Source organism: Panulirus ornatus, chromosome 64 (genome assembly GCF_036320965.1).
Source record: "Panulirus ornatus isolate Po-2019 chromosome 64, ASM3632096v1, whole genome shotgun sequence".
Lineage (NCBI taxonomy): Eukaryota > Metazoa > Arthropoda > Malacostraca > Decapoda > Palinuridae > Panulirus > Panulirus ornatus.
Window position 1 is genome coordinate 1,803,474 of NC_092287.1, and position 18,162 is coordinate 1,821,635.

The 18,162-nt window shown below is 48.9% G+C and overlaps 2 protein-coding genes across 7 annotated transcripts in view; one reads left to right on the forward strand and one right to left on the reverse strand.

Annotated features, from left to right (window-relative positions):
* The window catches only part of LOC139746260 (uncharacterized), a 224,400-nt gene that overhangs the window by 100,188 nt on the left and 106,050 nt on the right, over positions 1-18,162 (forward strand). The gene's annotated exons all lie outside the window — the stretch shown is intronic.
* Positions 1-18,162, reverse strand: part of LOC139746258 (putative neural-cadherin 2) — a 92,930-nt gene that overhangs the window by 35,424 nt on the left and 39,344 nt on the right. For all 3 annotated transcript variants that reach the window (XM_071657287.1, XM_071657288.1, XM_071657289.1), the window contains 3 exons: positions 17,823-17,938; positions 8,191-8,355; positions 2,252-2,389 (listed from right to left, as the gene is read on the reverse strand). In XM_071657287.1, coding sequence (XP_071513388.1) covers positions 2,252-2,389; positions 8,191-8,355; positions 17,823-17,938 — 419 coding nt within the window. The remainder of the gene's footprint in view (positions 1-2,251; positions 2,390-8,190; positions 8,356-17,822; positions 17,939-18,162) is intronic.

Genomic DNA, 18,162 nt, shown 5'->3' on the forward strand with positions numbered 1-18,162 from the left:
CAGGAGGCCCGACCTACAGCGAGACGGTGTTCCCAGGAGACCCGACCTACAGCGAGACGGTGTCTCCAGGAGACCCGACCTACAGCGAGACGATGTCTCCAGGAGACCCGACCTACAGCGAGACGATGTTTCCAGGAGACCCGACCTACAGCGAGACGGTGTTTACAGGAGACCCGACCTACAGCGAGACGGTGTCTCCAGGAGACCCGACCTACAGCGAGACGGTGTTCCCAGGAGACCCGACCTACAGCGAGACGGTGTCTCCAGGAGACCCGACCTACAGCGAGACGGTGTCTCCAGGAGACCCGACCTACAGCGAGACGATGTCTCCAGGAGACCCGACCTACAGCGAGACGATGTTTCCAGGAGACCCGACCTACAGCGAGACGGTGTTTACAGGAGACGTTATCCCGCGTCTGTCCACCACAGTAAACCGTCATGGTGTTACACGTGACGTCACTAACCTCTCTGGTGTTACACGAAACAGAAAACGCAAGAAAAAACGACTGGATGGTTTCACCTACAACGACAATAAACCCAAAAGTTTTGATTTACAGCTGTAAGTACAGTGGCAGTCCAAACTGTATCAGTAAAAACTTAGATTTACAGCCTGAGCGTGTAAAAAGATATAGAAGGGATGGGCAAAGAGGGAGGGGGGAATTTACAATGACCCGTCCAGGCAAAGTTTGTGTGAATAATGACATTCCATCCCCCAGCCCCCCAGAGACTGACATCACAACCTTCACCCCCAGAGACAGTGACGTCATGACATCCCCCATTCCCCCTGGTGGAGGCTGAGAGAGATTCGAGGGTGAAGTCTTTATCCGCAGGTGATCCCCTTACAGAACTTGAGGAGGTCAAGGAAGCAGGGACTGTTTACCGCCTTAGCGAGGTAGCGCCAACAGCAGACGATGGAGCCACAGAGATCCTGGACTAGATCTTCTGTTCCTTCTCTTAGAAGGAAACTATTATGAGAAGGATTTTCTTCGTGACTGTATTTAAGTAGATCATTTCGGGGGTTTACTTTTAATGCCATACTTCGAATGTGCGTATTTTTAAGTAGAGATACCTTCCCTCCAGACAACAGGTACAAAGACTACTGAAAAAATGAATAATGAATTAAGTTCTACTTCAAGAGACGTGCGTGAGAAAATCAAAAGCAGATTCAGAGTCAGATTGACAAGACTATACTTTGGTGAGGTGAGGAAGGATTACTGCTTGGGTAACCACCACAATCACCACCACTGGTTGTGGTAGGAGGGGCTCTCCACCACCACAACTAGTTGTGGTAGGGGCTGTCCACCACCACCACTGGTTGTGGTAGGGGCTGTCCACCACCACCACTGGTTGTGGTAGGGGCTGTCCACCACCACTGGTTGTGGTAGGGGCTGTCCACCACCACCACTGGTTGTGGTAGGGGCTGTCCACCGCTGGTTGTGGTAGGGACTGTCCTGGGGATTGATCGTCCAGCCACAAGGCTCACCAGAGCGCCTGAGCCGTGCGACATGCCCTCCTACCGTGACCAGACAAACGTCCTGGGAGAAGGTGCTGACGAGGCCTGGGTGGGAGTTGCTGGCCCGGCGAGGACGGTTTTATTGCCGGCCACGTTACTGGTGTGTGGCCACTCATGTTTACTGCCACAGTGGCTGGCCTCGCCCGCTGCACCACACCGGTGTCCACAATCCTGCTCTGTGTGGACGCCATGCAGACGCGAGTTTCCTGTCGTTCATTGTTACCAAATGATCGTTAGCAACACAGACCTGGTAGTGATCACACTTCCAGTTCACGAAAGTAGTTTGTGTAGACCAGATAGCAGTGGGCCAGTCGTTATCACAGACCTGAAGATAGTGGATATCAGCTTACCTTACGTTACTGCATCGAACATCACCACAACGACTGTTGATTCCTCGTGGCTCTCTCTCCCTCACCACCACAGCAAGCTGGACACCGCGCCACACAGCGAACATAGTAGGAATAGATTAGATCAACTTCCGGCTCTTGCCGAGCCATATAGAAGCAACAGTGCCATACAGGATGATATGGATATGGCGAAGTGCATCTTACTGAGGTGTACACAAGACGAACCAGAGTCCAGACTTCCGTACATGCAAGTTCAACAAACCCTCACACTGCCTCGCGTGAGGTGGCGTCCCCCTATCCAGCAGGAACCTCACCATCACAATCGTCGTAAGGAAGGGGTCAGCACCGCAGGAGTGTTGTGGTCACTACCCACAATTGCATCAAGACTCACCCTGAGCTGCAGGAGGTCCCCGGTGTGAGGGTTGATGGTGAAGTAAGCGTCGCTAGGGGAGTGGTCGTCCACACCGTCGCCGCCAACACTATACACCAGACCTTCCTCGTCCACACCATCTGGGTCCCTAGCCACAACCTGTACACGACACATAACTTTATTATATATATATATATATATATATATATATATATATATATATATATATATATATATATATATATATCACATTGAATACGTTTTCCTTGTATCATAGAACATCAGACATAACATGTGTGCTGCGGGGAGGGGGGGGGGGTCGTGTCGTAGTTGAGTATCGTCCAGAAGGGAGACTTGCTGGGCCACACCTCCCCCCCCCCCCAGCATGCTGGGAGGGGCCCCTGTGTACACCTGCCCCCCTCTCTATGCAACATGTACTGGTGGGGGGGGGGGAGGCGGGGTGTGTGTCATGGTGGTCACCCCCAGCAGTGCAGTGTCTGTGGACGACATTGATCAAGAAGTCTTAACCAAAGACATCATCACCATGCAGGGCGCATGGCAGCCGTAGCCACGACACTGCGGGGGTGGATGAGGAGGGTTGTGTGGATGAGTGGATGGTGGATGATAATTATCATTGTGGTGTCGGGGTGACTAGATGAAGTCCAGATGTGACGTCACACAGGTTCGACTCCTGGGCGCGGTTGTCTGCCCACAGTCAACCCAGCTGTTCATCGTCCCCTCGGGGCTGGTCGAGCTATGTGGCTTAGGGGTAGGAGTAAAGGCATGGCACACATATACAGGGTTAAGACGGCCAACATGAATATAGGACTCTCTCCCGCCCGTAATAGTAATCACACACACACACACACACACACACACACACACACACACACACACACATGCTCATTTCTATGCAAATTAGTCCATTAGCTTCTCTATTATCCTCTGCTTGATTGGCCTTTGTGAAAATATGGTAACAATGTGGTCAAAATACCCATGAGGATGTGCACAGTATTGCCATACATAACATACACATGGATCATCCGCTCATAGCATGACAGCCCAGTTGGCATGCATGACAGGCAGGGGTGTCATGCATACCTCATGACCACAACCCAGCCTGGACGACCGGCTGGTGACCTGGACGACCGGCTGGTGGCCTGGGAGAACTACTACCACATCTGACCCCCAGAGTTGTGGACGTTGATGGTTTTCTTGTGGGACGAATTAACAACACCTGCATTATACACCTTCCCAGTGGGCAGAGCACTGTCTTGCCCCGTGTTAGTACAAGGTATTCGAGCCAGGGTCTCGGGGTTTCCTGATTGCATGTATGACGTGGGCAGGTCACGCTGGGCCATGGACAAGGTGGCAGGACGGTCTGGCGTCCTGACCTCGCTGACTGGATGTCATCTCTGGGGGTCACCAGGGCACTGGCAGGGGTCACTGTGGTCTGTGGGTCACCAGGGCACTGGCAGGGGTCACCGTGTTCTGGGGGTCACCAGGGCACTGGCAGGGGTCACTGTGGTCTGGGGGTCACCAGGACGCCAATGGGGTCACTGTGTTTCGGGGGGGGGGGGGGGGTGATAAACACCCTCTTTCGGTAGGTCATCGTGTAGAGGTCACAGGAACAGCTTTCACATGTAGGCATGTAGGCCTACCCCTGGAAAGCCTTGAGCACACACACACACACACACACACACACACACACACACACACACACACACACACATTACCAACCGAACGAATGTTCCAAAAACAATACATATTTTACAGACACAATCACATAGACTTTTTACATAGTGTTTTCCAAGTTGTTTTTTCTAAAAAAAAAAAAAAAAAATTGTACAATATTTTTGATATTTAATTCTTGATTTGATTTCGTCACGTAGAAAAGTTGTTGTTTACCACTTGTTTTGTGTGGCTGTGGATCCGGGTCTGTGAACTCGTAAGAGCTCAGGCTGCATCCCGTAGCGACGGTAACCCAGGCGTCACGCACCTCCTCCACACCTGTGACGGAGCGGAGGTCGGGTCTGTATGAATACATGCATACATGATGAAGGGGATGATCTACCCCAGGCCCTAACCTGGTGTAACCCCATCATAATGCATTACATACACTCCCACCGCCGCCCACGTCTGTGGTCCCCTCCTCCGCCCACGTCTGTGGTCCACCCCCGCCCACGTCTGTGGTCCCCTCCGGCCACGTATGTGGTCCCACCGCCGCCCACGTCTGTGGTCCCCTCCTCCGCCCACGTCTGTGGTCCCCTCCTCCGCCCACGTCTGTGGTCCCCTCCGCCCACGTCTGTGGTCCCCTCTTCCGGCCACGTCTGTGGTCCCCTCCTCCGGCCCCGCCTGTGGTCCCCTCCTCCGCCCACGTCTGTGGTCCCCTCCTCCGCCCACGTCTGTGGTCCCCTCCTCCGCCCACGTCTGTGGTCCCCTCCTCCGCCCACGTCTGTGGTCCCCTCCTCCGCCATCGTCTGTGGTCCTCTCTTCTGACCACGTCTCGTAACATTTCCATACCCAGATAAACATGCCAGAAAGGCACGTAACGCATCTGTTTACGACCGTCACATCATCGCGAGAGAAAAGTGGTTCAGGCTATCATTAATTCTGAAGCTACGCCACTCTCCTGAATGAATAATTACACTGCTTCAGGCAATTCATCTGAGGCAGAATATGAGTTTCAAACTTTTCATAATTCTGTTTTGAGTGAATCCAACACTTCAGGATCCTCTCTCCCACCATTTAATACTTCAAAACTTCTTTAATATTTCAAACTCTCCCCTCCACCCCCAAACACTTCAGGACCCAGTCTTCCACCCCCTACTATAAATGAAACTCCGTTATTACGATGCTGTTATGTAAACGTAAATAAGAGAGACGTCATTAAGAGCGTTTATTGTAAATGTTATGATCGAAGTTACGACCAAAATAAAGTGTTGCCTAACTGCTTTTTAGGTGCTGAAAGACAATGATATAAACACAGCAACACAAGCGAACGGTGGAAACATTATAGTAACTTAAACTGGTTATCAGTAGACCCCATTCACGAAAAGGAAAATCTAATTAAGACTTACAACAGAGATGAAAAATGGGAAAAAGTATATCAAATATTCATGGGATTATTCTGGTTCATTTCGACTTGTGACAGCGACGAATGTGTAGCCTTGGAAAACGAGGCGAGGACGTGGTTTGAGTAGATGTGTGGTGGTTTTATATTTACAACGAACCCCCCTGTACAGCACAGTACAGTACACTACAGTAAGTACAGTATAGTACAGTGCAGTACAGTAAGTACAGTATATATCTAATGGATTTGGAGACAAATTTCGTATTCCCCAAAATAAGGAAAAGCTTTGTTCTAGAGATTTGATCTCAAATGAACCCTGTTTCGAGGTTCATATGACTCTGAAACGCGATCTGTAACGCCCAATCCGAAGTATGTAAAGAGTATTGAACTTTTTGTTATGATTTGCTCACACATAATGCAATAATGGCTTGGAGGATGTCGTTATCCGCCCCCCCCCCCCCCCCTCCACTACAAATCGATAATTTAAATATCTGGTCATAGTGCAGGAGAGATGGAGAACCTAGCGAGAAGAGCTCAAAAGCTGAAGGTTCATTACTGGAGGAACCTTATCCCGTCTAGCCCCACTCCCACGGAGAGGCGCCATGTGTAAATTAATCATAATATCAACCTCAAACTTCAAAATGTTACGTATACATGTCAATATTCATGGCGAAATGTAATTATTTTTTTGGTCAGTTATTCACTGTTTTTCTCTGGTTGGACCCAACGCTAACGGACCTGTTTTCCCTGTTGACATAACTGGATGAAAAACAAAAATTGCACAGCTACAGATTGGCCAAACATTTCCCTGTTGAACACCGCGCCTGGCCCCACACTCTCTCCCCACTGCTATGTCTCACTCCCTCTCTACATGTATGTGGGCCTCAGTGTGTGTGTGTGTGTGTGTGTGTGTGTGTGAACTGTATTTGGAAATAATCAAGTTTATGATCAACGGATTTTCAGAATGGTTGTAATGCTGACTTGTGGAATGCAATTAGGCATCGTTTAATTAATCTACTACTACTGGTAATAACCAGTACCACCATCATTTGGTACTGGTTAGTACTCCCAGTACTGGCCAGTAGCCACTCCAGTGCTGGCCGCACGTACTACACCCAATAAGAATTATTTCCACTCCTTCGAACCCCCCTCCCCGCGTCCACCCGTTGTGGCGGGTCACGTGGAACTTATTTCCCCTTTTTTTTTTCTATTTTACCACAACCAGAAATAAGTTGCTATTGTCCGTGTTTATGGCTTTGTTTTTGTTATTGAGGAAGTGTAAAATATCCGCTGGCCATTGTTTTTGTCAGGTGTCGAATAGGTTACAAAGGGAGAAATACCGTCCAGATGTTTACGTAGGGCCGTTAATCGGTCTAGCCACTCAGTGATCACACACATTCCAGGACATTACCCCTTGTTTCCCAGCACTGTAAGACTGTTTTGTTAGCTAACGGATGCTCACGAATGTTTGTGTTAGCGCAAACGTCACTAGGGAGAGGACAAACACCAGGCGAGCAGATATCTTTATGTTGATCCCAAGGTAAACACTCGCATCCGTGGACGCCATGACGGCTCCCGCAACCCACATTAATCCACCTCACACACTCCGCTCCCCCATCACCCCCCCATCCCTCGATGATTTATGAATTCCTTCCTCCATTATATAACACTTTATGTGTCTGTTTATTTCCACTTTGAATCCCACACATGCGACGGTTTGCCGCTCATGTATACTAAATCACAATAAGAATTTCAGTAGCGTTTCTCGCAACACCCGCGTCTCGAAACATTTTTATATTTTCTTTTCGTTGTGTGAATATGTCGAGATGTTTTATGGCCACTAGTTTATCGTCTTACGTAGTGGCTATATGCTCAATGAGTGTATGTATCGGTAATAATATATGCTATATGCTCAATGAGTGTATGTATCGGTAATAATATATGCTATATGCTCAATGAGTGTATGTATCGGTAATAATATATGATTTGCCCATCATACTGCTGGTGTTGGATCTAGTGGTACAAGTGAAGCCAACGCCCTCATATTGACCATTCAAAACAGCATTAAACTTTAAGAACATTACAATAACACTGAGACTTTTTTTGTTTTAAAGTTAAAGTACAGATTCGATAGGCATTTCACACCCGACCTGTTCACTTTCGCAGCCAGTCGTGCGTGTGTGATATAACCCCCCCCCCCCCCCCCCCCCCCCCCCCCCGTGGGTCACTCTGACACTCTCCCCCCCTTTTTTTTTTTTTTTTTCAAGCCGTCGTGTACGCATGCGTGCCGGATGGTGACCCCACGCACGCGTGACCTCTGTCCTCCATTCATTGATATCCAGTGAAAAAAATGACCTGAGTAAGAACAAGTGCTGTGACCTTAACTTTTCCCGTGACCTTAGTCTTATACCGGTATGTGACACCTGACCTTACTGCCACATGACCCCTGAGTGACACCTGGACTGATTAGGGAACAGTAGTTCTCGGGGTCAAACGGTCAAATGAGAGTATGTTAACAATGCTGAAAAAGAATGCAAATTATCAGTTACAACACACACAAAATACATCATAAAAATACATAGTCTTATAGTTACAGTATAGTATACAATATATATTTTTGAGATATTCTAAATTTGTGTCCTAGTGTACACTCTCTCTCTCTCTCTCTCTCTCCTGTATGAACTGGTCCACAGCAACTTTGTGTAACAACAGATGACTCAAACACTTCACATATCCGTGACAGCCAACAAAACCCCTCCATGAACCCCGCCTAACAGCCCTCTGTGCTCATTCTCATACCTGATGACCTGAACGACTATCCTGACACAATAGTTGACCTCCCCCCCCCCCCCCCTCCCCCGGTGCGTGACTGTGGAGTGTGACTGACCTTGGCGATGGTGGCGGGAAGGTGGGCGTGCTCCTCCTCGACGACGGTCACCTGGAGTTCCTTCTCCAGGAAGTAGGGCTGGTTGTCGTTCACGTCGACCACAGTGACATGCACGATGGTGTGCACCGTCTGCTCGCCAGCCTCCGCCGCCACAACCAGCTCGTGCTACCACAGAGGAGAGACACTGTGTGGGGGGTCAGGGGTTAGTGGCTGACCCTCCCTGGCCCTCCCTGACCCACCCTGATGGCGACCACGTGGGGTCAGGGGTTAGTGGCTGACCCACCCTGACCCACCCTGATGGCGACCACGTGGGAGGTCAGGGGTTAGTGGCTGACCCACCCTGACCCACCCTGATGGCGACCACCGAAGTTTGACTTGGATAATCATTAACGATGAAGACGACAATGTGATTACATTATCCACAGTTTGCAACCATGTCATTATAGTGGAGCGGGTAATCTCATTCCCTCAGTGTATCTGGTAGATGGATGTAGTTAGGCACACGTATGCCATGTGTCCTCTTCTACGGAAGTTCTAAGTCAGTGTACTCGTAGTTTGGACCGTCCTGGTTGTTCAGTTTGAATGTGGCATGAAGACCAGCAGTCCTGAGACACAGGATGTAATATGGTTCCGGTTTACATTACCAAGGTGGTACTAACTCGTGGTACTGCCAGTACACCGACCACAGGTCATGTACTGTACCCTCCCAAGCCAGTACACCGACCACAGGTCATGTACTGTACCCTCCCAAGCCAGTACACCGACCACAGGTCATGTACTGTACCCTCCCAAGCCAGTACACCGACCACAGGTCATGTACTGTACCCTCCCAAGCCAGTACACCGACCACAGGTCATGTACTGTACCCTCCCAAGCCAGTACACCGACCACAGGTCATGTATGTCTTGTAGTGAGGCCAGACCTGGTCTCCCACTGGTGTGACTCTGGCTCACCCTATCTCCCACATGAGTGACCTGACCTGACCCTCTCAGCAGCTCTGAGGGACGACCGGTCATCACACTAACCATCATCAGGAAACACACCGGGTAATTTAACCCAGTGACGACTGCCATCATTATGGTCACACAGTCTTTAAAAGGAATAGAATTGCTATCTATTGAAGATCTATATTCACCGGAAGTGAGAAAAATCAATGAAAAAATCTATGGTCAGTAGTTAGAAGTCTATCGTCATTAGCTAGGAATCTATGGTCAGTAGTTAGAAGTCTATCGTCAGTAGATGTTCTATGAGCCATATGTAAAGTCTAGAAATAGTGAGGAACTGGACACAGTCACTGAGAGAACCTTATTGTTATGAATCACGTATACAAGAGAGTGAAGACTTGGTGCATCACAGTGATACGACGACGTTTGGGTGAACCTCTGAATCAGTACAAGAATAAAGTTAAGATGAAGATGAAGGCAGTGAGGAGAGAGAGAGAGAGAGAGATACTGACCTTGCCTCTCTGTTGCTTGCTGAGATAATGAGAGAGAGAGATGTGAGAACCATGAATTTCTCCAACAATACCAGGGGCGTCTAATGCTACAGTCAGCCATCAAAGCGCAGGAGTTTGGTCCCAATTAAACCGGTTTTGACGCACCGAGGCATCGCAGTCAGACGCCCCACATGATTAAAACATCTCCCTCATGCCAGAGGCAACACCCACCCTCACCTCCTCATTAAGGCATCACAAGACTTGCTGCCTCGAACACCACCAAGATGGATGAGAGCGATTTGGGCCAGCACACTGCTACCATCACCATCATCTTGGTCGAGATTTTTCTGACCTGAGGGAGGTGTTTCGTCCTTACAAGTCTTGGCTCTGAAGATGAACTTGTGTGCGACTTGTCACAGTCATGAAGCAAACGTCTCACTACACAACAGACGCACATCTTATACTTATACTTACAAGACGATTGTCCGTATAGATCATCGTGGTTGAGAAGGAAGCCCCGGAATCATATATTTCTCTTTATAAATCAAAGGTGTTACTCCCCTTGGTATAGATATAAGTGATAGATATTTATAACTAAGTTATAACTATTTATCTATATCCTGGAGGTAATATTGCAATTTAAAGTTAGTTGAACCAGATGTCGCACGGAAGCCATAGTGGGTATGATGTGTAGTCAACATGAAGAGGGTGCTACAGTCTGTCAGAACTTGGGGTGAGGGGTGGCAATACAGTAGACAAATCATGAGGCACGAGAGATAACAAGCAGTTCTTATCTTAATTCTTTCTATAATCTAATTAACCTCAAGTGTCCATGTTGCTGTTGTACTTCATGTTCGTTTACGACCCTTGAGCACGACGGAACGACTCTTGGTTATGATGGCTTGGCCTTTGACCTGACCCTTAAGAATCAGGTCAAAGGCCAGGCCGTCATAGCCAAGGGTCGTACCATCGTGTTCCAGGTGTTCAGAAGGCAAGAAGAGTCGTTTTTACCTGGAAAATAAAAGTAAAGAACGGATAAATCTGAGTGATAATAATTGGAGGAAGTAGTGTTGGCAAGATAGATTAGGGCAATTATGGGAGACTCGCGTAGTGAAGATGCAAGAACCACTTCAGGTCATCATATGTAAGCCTTCTTAATGACGCAAAAAGCTTAATGCAACGATCATTAGATGGATTTCAGCTCGTCTTTACAATGACGTAATTAGCCTGTTAGATATTATTAAGGTGAGATCATAAAGTATTTTTCTGTCATGGAAATTTTGAAGATTTATTTTGGTGTTTGATAATGTGTTTACGAGTGAGGGAATTATCGTATCAACTGAGGGGAAGTAGAGTAAGTAAAGGTTATATTACGGTGTGTTGTTGTTAACTGTCTTGCTATAGTGGGGACAGGGCACCAGGGGGTATCGTAGTGGGGACAGGGCACCAGGGGTATCGTAGTAGGGACAGGGCACTAGGGGTATCGTAGTAGGGACAGGGCACCAGGGGGTATCGTAGTGGGGACAGGGCACCAGGGGGTATCGTAGTGGGGACAGGGCATTAGGGGGTATCGTAGTGGGGACAAGGCACCAGGGGTATCGTAGTGGGGAAAGGCACTAGGGGGTATCGTAGTGGGGAAAGGCACTAGGGGGTATCGTAGTGGAGACAAGGGACTGGGGGTATGGTGGTTCATGTGTCACACCTGAGGTAACTGATTCATATATAAAAGTAATTACATAATGTCGTTCTGCAACATACAAATATTAACAATTTCGTTTATAAAATTTTATTAAAAATTTCTCTTATTTATTCATATACTGAAATTGGTTAAAACTGTCTTTTTCCTAATGTTCTGTGATGATAGTGATTTCTATGATTACTGATGAAAACATTCCAATTAAGTCCGGATACGAGACATGATATATATACACTGTATTCCAGTCCGGATACGAGACATGATGTATATATACTGTAGTCCAGTCCGGATACGAGAGTGTGGGTGCCAGTATATCCAAGGGCTTCGTCGTCTCCTGTAAACTTGGTTTTCCTGCGTCAGTTCCAAGCCTAATGTACGATCACCTTCCGTCAAGTTATTACGACTGGACGACTTTTTTTTGGTCGCCCCGACGTCCGTAAGCCCTGTAGGATACGTCGGAGGCAGGTCGTAAGCGAGTGTAGGAGAGAGACACACACGGGAGCGGGTGAGGTGGAGGGCCAGGTCATACGGTTCGAGGTCATGGTGGTTGGTGGATGAAAATTGAGAAAACTGACACAAGTAACTTGGGATATCCTCTCTCTCTCTCTCTCTCTCTCTCTCTCTCTCTCTCTCTCTCTCTCTCTCTCCTCATTACGCGTTTCCTCAGTCCCTCTCTTCGTATCCTTTCCAAATTTTTCTTTCATATATATTTTTTCTTCTATTTAGCGTTCCTGCTCATCTCCTTGCACTCTCCAGCACCAACCATTTCCTCCCTTAAAGTATTTCCAGACTTTCGTTTTGCCCCATGCATCATTATCCAGCGGCAGCTCCTGGGCCGAGGACACATTCTGGAGAAGACTGGAATAGGACCCGGCTCTGGAAGCTCTCTCTCTCTCTCTCTCTCTCTCTCTCTCTCTCTCTCTCTCTCTCTCTCTCTCTCTCTCTCTCTCTCTCTCTCTCTCTCTCTCCCTCCCTCTCTCTCTCCCTGGCTGATGGCTCTGGGAACGCGTGGGTCGGGGCACTCCCTGGATATTACCTTCGTCTTAACGGAACAGACCTGGAAACTCTTTGCGCCTGAGCCACACGGCCTTGGAAAGTTCCTTATACCTAAACCATACGAGCTCTGGAACCTGCTACTGAGCCACACGTGTCTGGAAAACTTTGAGTGGAGCACGTGAGTTTTGTGAACCCTTCTTGACAGAACCGTCTGGGTCTGGAGAGACTTACTGGAATCTTGAACCACATGAGTCAGAAGACTCTACCTGACTATACCAATCGTATCTGGAAGATCGATCATTTGGACAAACATATGGCTCTTCTGGAAACGCGTACTGGCTAAATCACGCTGGTCTGAAACTCCCAGCCAAACCCACCAGGTCTACAAACTCTGAATGAATCATACTGGTCTGGAAACTCCCTTTGACTGGACCACACAGGTCTGGATGCTACTTTTGTCTGAATTTCAGACTTGTGGAGATTCCATCTGACAGAACGAAATGGGTCTGGAAACTCTTTCTCTGATTGAGCCAATTGAGACTGGAAACTTTGTCAACCAAATGGGTCTTGAAGCTCCTGTCTGAATCACATGCATCTGGAAACTCCTCCATGAACCACATTGGTCTGGAAACTCCTCCATGAACCACATGGGGTCTTGAAACTCATTCTGTATGAACCTCATGGGTCTGGAAACCCCTCTCTGAACCACATCAGGTCTGGAAACCCCTCTGAACCACATCAGGTCTGGAAACCCCTCTCTGACCCACACTGGGTCTGGTATCTCTGCCTGGAACATCGGACCAAAAACAAACTCATTGTTTATGCGTTTGCTCCTCCGAACGTGACCATCATTTGAGACAAATTACTGAGGAGAAGCGCAGTTGGCTTGTCTTCAGCTTTTAGTTTCCCCTGATTTGCATGAAGATCATTTAAGTCTTCAGCGTGGAGAAGAAAAGACCTCGCTATTTTCTCCAGTATAATCTCCACTTACTGGAGAGAAAACTCTAGTCTAACCAGCAGTGTGTGACCCTTTAAGGCTGCTGAGTATTTACATATATGTTTCATAATTGCCACTTGTATCTACATAGATTTTCGTAAAGAGGAGAACAGACTTCGTTGAGGGTAATGTTTCCAGATGGGTCAGGGTCAACAGTGTTACATGTCATCTTATTTTTTTTTATATCAGTACTGTCGACAGCCCTCGACGTCTTCAGAAAGTACTGCAAAATAGGATTTTCCTGGACACTGCTTTGGTATATAACTCATATCTAAGACCCTGGATGGTATGAATATTAATTCAACGTTCAGCACGCACCTCGAGGAGTTCCGCACACACCCTGGGAAGACATGCTTCCTTGAGCAAATGTCATCTCGCTACTCCACTGCTGGAAGAATATGATTTACTTCTGGAAAATTTCATTAAAAAGTTGATTGAGAACGTGGCTTCGTATTTGTCATTCTGATGAACTTTATTCTTCATTTGTTTCAAGTGATCCACCTCGTACGAGGCCCTCAGGCCAAGCTTGTTCCCACCTGCAGGTCCTGGACGGAGCCATCATCTGTACACAGGTTAAAATTCGACCTTTGTGTGAAGCGTAAGATATAACCCATGAGGGATCGGGCTGTGCTACGGCTCCGGTTGTTATCATGTTCCAAGACGTTGTTTACCTTCGTGATGAAGACCTGAGCAGATGTGAGGGACCGCGGGACACACGGAAGGTCCTTCGGGTAGCGTCAGCAACCTACTTGACTCTCCTAAGTAATAGCTTGTGTTGTCTGTGTCTTTTCGAGGAATATTGGCGGGTTTCATCTGTTCCTCGAGCTGAGTTCTCATTAAGACAGTCTCTTGTTGTACTTACAAGTTTCCACGTGACACACACTGGCCTGCCGAGTATTGTAGGGTCTGGCTAATGAGACACACGAACAGCCAATTCTCGGGAGCAGAAAGCAAAGTGATATCACTACGAGAGGAAGACTGAGCCAAGGGTACGGTTGTTGGGTGGAAGGGCACAGGGAAGTAGGGTGGAGACCATCAAGAAATCACAGGACGTAAAGTTATTATCATAACTGTTGTTAAAATCATCACATATTGATGCAACATGATTTTCAATGTTGGGGGAAATAAAAGTAAATGTTTGCACTTATGTATTGTTGGATAGGCAAATATTTCTTTCCTCAGTATCTGTGTTCTTCGCTGTGGCGGCACCCGGGATCATCTCGCACCAACACCAGCGTCTCTTACTCCATCATCCACAGAACTGTGCTCGTCCCACAGACTTATCTGTGCCTCACGCAGTCTTCCAGCTCCATCCAGTAACACACACACACACACACACACACACACACACACACACACACACACACACACACCCTCCCTCCCTCTCTCAACCACTCACCTTCATCCATTACATATTGCTCTTCCCTCGCGAGATTTTCATGCATCTTTTATATACTTTTCCCCAAGATTGTGATTTACTTCCTTGTTCTCCACGTACATCCACTGCCTCAGTGAGGTCAGATCCTCCTCCTCTACTGGCAGGGCTCCTCCTAGATATGTTCTAGATCACATAATTCATCCTTTACGACTGTCATTTGTTGGGAGGGACGTATAGTCGTCGTGGTGATAATCCTGGCTTTCTGTAGTGGAACTCGAGTTGGTTCCGGTACAGCCGTAGTAAGCGGTACAGCGGCCTACATGTGATACACACATTCCTCACGACTCTGTACGATGGCATGATATCCACCTACTGGACCTCCAGCTGCGGCAACACTAGGACCAACACAAGCCAGGGTCCTCCACGCAAGGTGGTCACTCGAGTGTTGTGTGGCTAAGACGACCCACATCCCTCTCCACACTTGTGTTCCTCCTCGACTACATTATCCTTACATCTTCCTCCCTCCACACCTCTTCCTCTCCCCACGCCTTTTCCCCTCCCCATTCCTCTCCCCAATCCACCTTTCTCACTTTACTTCCCAGTATCTCCCAAGACCGTCTTCTCAAACCCAGCACAAGAACCCCTGTCATCGCCTCCCCAAACCCACTGGAAGAGAAAGGAAGACAGATCACACGCTCACATTGGCCACAACATTTTCTCATGACTTCAGAAAACCAAACCAATCCAGCAAACAAACAGTCATTTTCCGCTCCATCACCGGACCATCCAGACCTGCTGTCTCCACGGCCCCGGACCATCCAGACCTGCTGTCTCCACGGCCCCGGACCATCCAGACCTGACCCAGACTGCGGACCACTGCCACGACAGACAGAAATCCAGACGTTCCCCAAATTCGTCCTTGTGTCAGAATTTCTTGGAAGATAAGACTCAGATCTCGAGGTCCTGTGCAAGCCACCAGCGGTGGACCTCAACACACACACTAGGCTGGACTCGTCAGCCATCAACGCTTCAGGTCCTCTAGTCTTGCTGACGTCAGCCACTCCACAGACCCGATCTGTGCGCTGACACCGTCAGCTATATCTCATCCCTGACGGTACCTGACCCAGCAGTGGAGGCAGACAGCCGTGCAATCGGGGACTGGAAATCTTAGGACTCCCTTAATCGAAGCTGAACCCACACCTCTGTGTTGATAAGCAGTACTGGCTCGGTACACCTTACATCATTGACAGATATCTGCTAAATAGCAATAATGTATAGTGAATGCTATTCTTCACCTCTGGATGAATTTGTTTGGGAAAAATAACTTTTTTTTTTTTTTGGCTTCCTCGACCGTGTATGTATTTCTCTCGTGGCAGATTTCCAGACAGAGCCCCGGCGGCTGTGGGAGGTGAACGCGTCGCGCATTGCCACGCCACACGACCTCAACCCTGTGGACGGGACTGACCCCTGACCTGGCCACGCCACTAACCCGCCTGTGCTGCTCTGGTACACTCCATTACACCTGGCTGTTAGATCACGCCTCCCTCCACACCTCCACCACTCTCACCCCTTACCTACCGTCACACCTTCACAGCGAATGGAGTACATACAGCGTACCACACTCGCTTGTACCTTCGTGCTCGAGTCGTGTGCAGTCGTGTTCAAGCCATAGCGTCGTTCTCAAGGGCCGTACCGTCGCGGTCGAATCGTACCGTGGTGCTCAAGGGTCGTGTCGTCGTGCTCAAGGGTTGCACTGTCATTCTCAAGGGCCGTATCATTGTTCTCAAGGGTCGTACCGTCGTGCTCAAGGGTCGTACCGTCGTGCTCAAGGGTCGTAACGTGCTCAAGGGTCGTACCGTCGTGCTCAAGGGTCGTGTCGTGCTCAAGGGTTGCACTGTCATTCTCAAGGTCCGTATCATTGTTCTCAAGGGTCGTACCGTCATGCTCAAGGGTCGCAACGTCGTGCTCAAGGGTCGTACCGTCGTGCTCAAGGGTCGGACCGTCGTGCTCAAGGTTGGTACCGTCGTGCTCAAGGTTCGTACCGTCGTGCTCAAGGATCGTACCGTCGTGCTCAAGGGTCGTACCGTCGTGCTCAAGGTTCGTACCGTCGTGCTCAAGGGTCGTACCGTCGTGCTCAAGGGTCGTACCGTCGTGCTCAAGGATCGTACCGTCGTGCTCAAGGGTCGTACCGTCGTGCTCAAGGGTCGCACCGTCGTGCTCAAGGGTCGTACCGTCGTGCTCAAGGGTCGTACCGTCGTACTTCGATGACGTGTAAGCTTCTTCCCCACATGTTTATACCTGCTAAGCCAACTGGGAATGGCCCGCTATTTCAGATAGGCCAACGAGGCTTTGATCTGCCTGAAGACGGGCAAGTTAATAGGATTTTCCCGGCCCTCCTGACGATGGTTGTGGTGGCGGTGGTGGCGCAGATGCCTCTCTCCACCACCAGGTAGGCAGTCGATGGTGTATTAGGGCGAAGGATTTATATAACCAGCTCTCACTGTAGGGGAGATGGATGTATATATACGACGTCATGTGTAGCGACTGAGGATGAATCTGTGTGTGTGTGTGTGTGTGTGTGTGTGTGTGTGTGTGTGTATTACCCGAGTCTTTGTATATTCGTGTTTACGCACTTACGCTAAGTATGAGGATCTGTTAACGCGTTTGTCCTACTACGCCCACAACCAGACGCCCATGTAAGACCAAATCTGGAGTGGCGTCCAGCACATGCGTCTCTGTACCAGGAAACATTCACCAGTGAACCAATATATTCAGCTGTTTGTTTACAGTTTATTTCCCCGGCTGCACTACAGCTGTGCTGATTGTATAGCGGAGGTCAGTTCACTCGGGCTGGAGTCTTGGGTCCTTCCTGCTTAACACCTTTCCCTTCCGTCATGATTTGAACTCTTCATTTGGGTTGTCGAGTCCACTGTTACCGCATACAACGACAAGTTCCTGACGGGACTTCTTGAAGTGGGTCATAGTCTAGTGGGGCAGCTAGAATAATGACCCCTGAGCCTGCCTCAACCCTGCCCAGCCTCTGCCCCTGGCCCGCCCCTGCTCAGCCCCTGCCCCTGGCCCGCCCCTGCCCCTGGCCCGTCCCTGCTCAGCCCCTGCCCGTGGCCCTTACCTTGGCATGTAGTTCATAGTCGAGCGGGGCAGCCAGGGTAATGAGACCTGACCGTTGGTCGATGGTAAAGAGGCCATCCCTGTTGCCTGCCCTGATGCTGTAGCGCGCCGACACTCCTGTGGGGACACAAACGCTGACATGACTGACCTGCTCACTGATGATGATGATGATGATGGTGATGATGTGAGAGTGGTAGTAATGATGATGATGAGGGATAGTGATGATGGTGATAGTGGTGATGATGTGAGAGTGGTAGTAATGATGATGATGAGGGATAGTGACAATAGTGAGAGTGACAGTGAGGTACATGTGACCTAACTTGTGAAGATTCTCCACTGTC